At 42.3% G+C, this 7,500-nt stretch overlaps 1 protein-coding gene across 1 annotated transcript in view; it reads right to left on the bottom strand.

The window, feature by feature from the left end:
- LOC124046774 (E3 ubiquitin-protein ligase TRIM9) overlaps positions 1-7,500 on the bottom strand; it is a 92,720-nt gene that overhangs the window by 11,623 nt on the left and 73,597 nt on the right. The window contains exons 4-6 of the mRNA XM_046367522.1: positions 6,479-6,589; positions 1,148-1,301; positions 801-946 (exon numbers count right to left, since the gene is read on the bottom strand). Of these exons, the coding sequence (XP_046223478.1) occupies positions 801-946; positions 1,148-1,301; positions 6,479-6,589 (411 nt within the window). The remainder of the gene's footprint in view (positions 1-800; positions 947-1,147; positions 1,302-6,478; positions 6,590-7,500) is intronic.

Raw genomic sequence — 7,500 nt, 5'->3', positions numbered from 1 at the left:
TCCCCCATTACTATTAGGGCCCGGGACAACACCAGTGCGATACAACACCAGATTTACTTCTGTAGGAAAATAGCCCTAATGTTCAGTCCATTTTACAATATTTTACATACACCAGGTTTGAGACTGGTATTGTTACCATGGAGACACCCACCCTGAACTGAAGAAACACTGAAGCTAACTCAATCTCCAACAAAGGCTGGTTTGAGCAATAAATAAGCATTTGAAAGAACTTCCAGGTTCTCATGGAGACACTTAACTGTCCCCCATTACTATTAGGGCCCGGGAAAACACCAGTATCACGATCACCTGTTACCATGGAGACACCTTCCCAGTTCTCCCTGAACTGTCCCCCATTACTATTAGGGCCCAGGACAACACCAGAATCATGATCACCTGTTACCATGGATACACCCACCCTGAACTGTCCCCCATTACTATTAGGGCCCGGGACAACACCAGTATTGCGATACAAAACACGAAGCAGATTTAACTTCTGTAGGAAAATAGCCCTAATGTTGGAAAGAAACCAGAGTCACATTTATAACAATATTTTACATACAGCAGGTTTGTATTATTTTGCGATACTGGTATTGTCCTGGCCCTGTGTTACTATGACGACCCCTATCCTGAACCGTTCCCCTGTTACCATGACAATACCCATCCTGAACTGTCCCCCTTTACCATGGAGACACCTACCCTGAACTGTCACCTGTTAGCATGGAGACACCCCCCGTCAACTGTCACCTGTTACTAGGGAGACACCCACCCTGAACTGTCACTGTTACCATGACAACACCCACCCTGTACTGTCCCCCGTTGCCGTCGTCCAGCTCCAGGATGTATCCATCCACGGCGATGGTGGAGAGAGGTGGCTGTTTCCATGACAACGTGGCGCTGTTGTTGATGGTGCAGCACTCCTCCAGCTGGAGCATGGGGGCTGCTGGGACTGAAGTGGGACACGCACACAAGTTAGAGACAACACACACACACACACACACACACACACACACACACACACACACACACACACACACACACACACACACACACACACACACACACACACACACACACACACACACACACACACACACACACACACACACACACACACACACTACACCCAACCTCTCCTCCTCCCCTCTACCTTTCATCTGTACAAAGTCTAGTTGGTGGATGGTCTGTAACAGGGGTCCGCTGTCCAGGGTCAGGTCAAAGTCACTGGTCATCCTGGGGGTCAGGGTTCCCTTCCCCCACTGGCCCTCCGTCATGTGCACCCTCCTGATCAGGGCGTCTGAGATCTGGGGGCAGGAACAGGGTCACAGGGTCATACAGGGTCACAGGGTCAGACAGGGTCAAAGTTTATGTCCCAAATGGCACCCTATTCCCTATATAGTGCACTACCCTATTCCCTATATAGTGCACTACCCTATTCCCTATATAGTGCACTACCCTATTCCCTATATAGTGCACTACCCTATTCCCTATATAGTGCACTATCCTATTCCCTATATAGTGCACTACCCTATTCCCTATATAGTGCACTACCCTATTCCCTATATAGTGCACTACCCTATTCCCTATATAGTGCACTACCCTATTCCCTATATAGTGCACTACCCTATTCCCTATATAGTCCACTACCCTATTCCCTAAATAGTCCACTACCCTATTCCCTATATAGTCCACTACCCTATTCCCTAAATAGTCCACTACCCTATTCCCTAAATAGTCCACTACCCTATTCCCTATATAGTCCACTACCCTATTCCCTATATAGTGCACTACCCTATTCCCTATATAGTGCACTACCCTATTCCCTATATAGTGCACTACCCTATTCCCTATATAGTGCACTACCCTATTCCCTATATAGTCCACTACCCTATTCCCTAAATAGTCCACTACCCTATTCCCTATATAGTCCACTACCCTATTCCCTAAATAGTCCACTACCCTATTCCCTAAATAGTCCACTACCCTATTCCCTAAATAGTCCACTACCCTATTCCCTAAATAGTCCACTACCCTATTCCCTATATAGTCCACTACCCTATTCCCTATATAGTGCACTACCCTATTCCCTATATAGTGCACTACCCTATTCCCTATATAGTGCACTACCCTATTCCCTATATAGTGCACTACCCTATTCCCTATATAGTGCACTACCCTATTCCCTATATAGTGCACTACCCTATTCCCTATATAGTCCACTACCCTATTCCCTAAATAGTCCACTACCCTATTCCCTAAATAGTCCACTACCCTATTCCCTATATAGTCCACTACCCTATTCCCTAAATAGTCCACTACCCTATTCCCTATATAGTGCGCTACCCTATTCCCTATATAGTGCACTACCCTATTCCCTATATAGTCCACTACCCTATTCCCTATATAGTGCACTACCCTATTCCCTATATAGTCCACTACCCTATTCCCTAAATAGTCCACTACCCTATTCCCTATATAGTCCACTACCCTATTCCCTAAATAGTCCACTACCCTATTCCCTACATAGTCCACTACCCTATTCCCTAAATAGTCCACTACCCTATTCCCTAAATAGTCCACTACCCTATTCCCTATATAGTCCACTACTTTAGACCTATCTTAGCCTAAATAGTCCACTAGCTGTTCCTGTAGACTTCTAGACATTACGCTAACGTTAGTTATCAATAGCTCATAAAACTACCTTCAGACTTCCTTCAAACTGCACACAGAGACGTAAACACGTTATCCATTCCGTTGAACCTCTCCATCATAACGTGGAAATAACGTATGTGTTCTACCATTCCGTGGATGTGTTCTATCATAACGTGGATGTGTTCTATCATAACGTGGATGTGTTCTATCATAACGTGGATAGTTCTACATAACGTGGACCCATAACGTGGATGTGTTCTATCATAACGTGGATGTGTTCTAACATAACGTGGATGTGTTCTATCATAACGTGGATGTGTTCTATCATAGCGTGGATGTGTTCTATCATAACGTGGATGTGTTCTAACATAACGTGGATGTGTTCTAACATAACGTGGATGTGTTCTAACATAACGTGGATGTGTTCTATTCCCGTGGATGTGTTCTATCATAACGTGGATGTGTTCTATCATACGTGGATGTGTTCTATCTACGTGGATGTGTTCCCTAGCGTGGATGTGTTCTAACATAACGTAGTTGTGTTCTAACATAACGTGGATGTGTTCTATCATAACGTGGATGTGTTCTAACATGACGTGGATGTGTTCTAACATAACGTAGTTGTGTTCTAACATAACGTGGATGTGTTCTATCATAACGTGGATGTGTTCTATCATAGCGTGGATGTGTTCTAACATAACGTGGATGTGTTCCACGTGGATGTGTTCTATCTAACGTGGATGTGTTAGACCAGAGTTGTGTTCTAACATAACGTGGATGTGTTCTATCATAACGTGGATGTGTTCTATCATAACGTGGATGTGTTCTAACATAACGTAGTTGTGTTCTAACATAACGTGGATGTGTTCTAACATAACGTGGATGTGTTCTAACATAACGTGGATGTGTTCTAACATAACGTGGATGTGTTCTATCATAGCGTGGATGTGTTCTATCATAACGTGGATGTGTTCTAGCGTGGATGTGTTCTAACATGACGTGGATGTGTTCTAACATAACGTGGATGTGTTCTAACATAACGTGGATGTTCTAACATAACGTGGATGTGAACATAACGTGGATGTGTTCTAACATAACGTGGATGTGTTCTAACATAACGTGGATGTGTTCTAACATAACGTGGATGTGTTCTAACATAACGTGGATGTGTTCTAACATAACGTGGATGTGTTCTAACATAACGTGGATGTGTTCTAACATAACGTGGATGTGTTCTAACATAACGTGGATGTGTTCTAACATAACGTGGATGTGTTCTAACATAACGTGGATGTGTTCTAACATAACGTGGATGTGTTCTAACATAACGTGGATGTGTTCTATCATAACGTGGATGTGTTCTATCATAACGTGGATGTGTTCTATCATAACGTGGATGTGTTCTATCATAGCGTGGATGTGTTCTAACATAACGTGGATGTGTTCTATCATAGCGTGGATGTGTTCTATCATAACGTGGATGTGTTCTAACATGACGTGGATGTGTTCTAACATGACGTGGATGTGTTCTAACATAACGTGGATGTGTTCTAACATAACGTGGATGTGTTCTATCATAGCGTGGATGTGTTCTATCATAACGTGGATGTGTTCGTGGATGTGTTCTATCATAACGTGGATGTGTTCTAACATAACGTGGATGTGTTCTAACATAACGTAGTTGTGTTCTAACATCGTGGATGTGTTCTATCAACGTGGATGTGTTCTAACATAACGTGGATGTGTTCTATCATAACGTGGATGTGTTCTAACATACATAACGTGGATGTGTTCTAACATAACATAGATGTGTTCTAACATAACTTGGATGTGTTCTATCATAACGTGGATGTGTTCTAACATAACGTGGATGTGTTCTAACATAACGTGGATGTGTTCATAACGTGGATGTGTTCTAACATGACATGGATGTGTTCTAACATAACGTGGATGTGTTCTAACATACAGTAACGTGGATGTGTTCTAACATAACGTGGATGTGTTCTAACATAACGTGGATGTGTTCTAACATAACGTGGATGTGTTCTAACATAACGTGGATGTGTTCTAACATGACATGGATGTGTTCTATCATAACGTGGATGTGTTCTATAACGTGGATAACATAACGTGGATGTGTTCGTGGAAGTGTTCTAACATGGCGTGGATGTGTTCTAACATACAGTAACGTGGATGTGTTCTAACATAACGTGGATGTGTTCTAACATAACGTGGATGTGTTCTAACATAACGTGGATGTGTTCTAACATAATGTGGATGTGTTCTATCATAACGTGGATGTGTTCTAACATAACGTGGATGTGTTCTAACATAACGTGGATGTGTTCTAACATAACGTGGATGTGTTCTAACATAACGTGGATGTGTTCTAACATAACGTGGATGTGTTCTAACATAACGTGGATGTGTTCTAACATAACGTGGATGTGTTCTAACATAACGTGGATGTGTTCTAACATAACGTGGATGTGTTCTAACATAACGTGGATGTGTTCTATCATAACGTGGATGTGTTCTATCATAACGTGGATGTGTTCTATCATAACGTGGATGTGTTCTATCATAGCGTGGATGTGTTCTAACATAACGTGGATGTGTTCTATCATAGCGTGGATGTGTTCTATCATAACGTGGATGTGTTCTAACATAACGTGGATGTGTTCTAACATAACGTGGATGTGTTCTAACATAACGTGGATGTGTTCTATCATAGCGTGGATGTGTTCTATCATAACGTGGATGTGTTCTATCATAACGTGGATGTGTTCTATCATAACGTGGATGTGTTCTAACATGACGTGGATGTGTTCTAACATAACGTAGTTGTGTTCTAACATAACGTGGATGTGTTCTATCATAGCGTGGATGTGTTCTAACATAACGTGGATGTGTTCTATCATAACGTGGATGTGTTCTAACATACAGTAACGTGGATGTGTTCTAACATAACATAGATGTGTTCTAACATAACTTGGATGTGTTCTAACATACAGTAACGTGGATGTGTTCTAACATAACGTGGATGTGTTCTAACATAACGTGGATGTGTTCTAACATAACGTGGATGTGTTCTAACATGACATGGATGTGTTCTAACATAACGTGGATGTGTTCTAACATACAGTAACGTGGATGTGTTCTAACATAACGTGGATGTGTTCTAACATAACGTGGATGTGTTCTAACATAACGTGGATGTGTTCTAACATAACGTGGATGTGTTCTAACATGACATGGATGTGTTCTAACATACAGTAACGTGGATGTGTTCTAACATAACGTGGATGTGTTCTAACATAACGTGGATGTGTTCTAACATAACGTGGAAGTGTTCTAACATGACGTGGATGTGTTCTAACATACAGTAACGTGGATGTGTTCTAACATAACGTGGATGTGTTCTAACATAACGTGGATGTGTTCTAACATAACGTGGATGTGTTCTAACATAATGTGGATGTGTTCTATCATAACGTGGAAGTGTTCTAACATAACGTGGATGTGTTCTAACATGACGTGGATGTGTTCTAACATAATGTGGATGTGTTCTAACATAACGTGGACACACACACACACACACACACACACACACACACACACACACACACACACACACACACACACACACACACACACACACACACACACACACACACACACACACACACACACACACACACACACACACTTGCAGGAACCCCCTAGGGTCGTTCTACGTACACACACACACGCACACACACACACAAACACACACACACCTGTAGGAACCCACAAGGGTCATTCGACACGCACGCACACACACACACACCTGTAGGAACCCGCTGGGGTCGTTCTCCTTGATGACCTCCACACAGTATTCCATCAGTCCTGTTGTCTGGCGCAGCTTCACTGTACAATGAGATATTTGATCCCTCACCACCTGGGAGGTAGGGAGGGAGAGAGGGAGAAAGGGAGGGAGAGAGGGAGGGAGGAAGAGAGGGAGGGAGGAAGAGAGGGAGGAAGAGGAAAAGAGAAGAGGAGGAGAGGAAGGAGAGAAGATGAGGAGAGGAAGGAGAGAAGAAGAGGGAGAGAAAAGGATTGGAGGAAGTGGCATCATTGACAATATGTGACTAATTTCAGAAAACTAAGCACATGTCGCTCGGCAGTACTACACACGATAGGCATTTTAACTTTAAATGTTTTTAATGTTTAAGGAAAAAGACCATGATTGGCTGAAATAATGGATGGGCTGGACATGCTGAGAGATAAGTTTTGATTGGTCTACCATGTAGCACGCTTCCGTCTATAACATGAGCTGCTCAGTATGTGTAGGTAATCCTTTCTAAAACAGATTTTTTTGAACAATATCACAAATAACTGCAAAAGTGTTAATAGTGCTCTCCACTTTCTAGAGGACCGGGTTTTGAAAGCAGTGGAATGATAGCTAAGGAAATGGAGAACATTTAGGTCGATAGATTAAAAATATGCAGAGGGAATCGAAAAAGAGAACACACACAGAAGGCTGTTGTATAAAACGCCTGTCTTCGGATTACATCTTTAAAACTAAGAGCGACCGTGGCATCCGTGACAGAGAGGGAGAAGCTTTAATCCAAGTACACGCGGAAGAGACTCTAGCTAGCTACATTTTCAGAAATTTTGCACATTTCAAATTTAGTTAGAAAGTCATTTTCATTGCAAGTTAAAGTATAAAGCGTACTGTTAGCTAGCTGGCTAATGTTAGCTGTCTGGCTGGCTCAGTAGCTAATGTTAACGTGTATGATCTGTGTAGTATGCTACTGTTAGCTAGCTAGCTAATGTTAACGTGTATGATCTGTGTAGTATGCTACTGTT

The sequence above is a fragment of the Oncorhynchus gorbuscha genome, linkage group LG10 (assembly GCF_021184085.1).
Source record: "Oncorhynchus gorbuscha isolate QuinsamMale2020 ecotype Even-year linkage group LG10, OgorEven_v1.0, whole genome shotgun sequence".
NCBI classification, from domain to species: Eukaryota; Metazoa; Chordata; class Actinopteri; order Salmoniformes; family Salmonidae; genus Oncorhynchus; species Oncorhynchus gorbuscha.
This window is presented reverse-complemented; position numbering and strand designations above follow the sequence as displayed.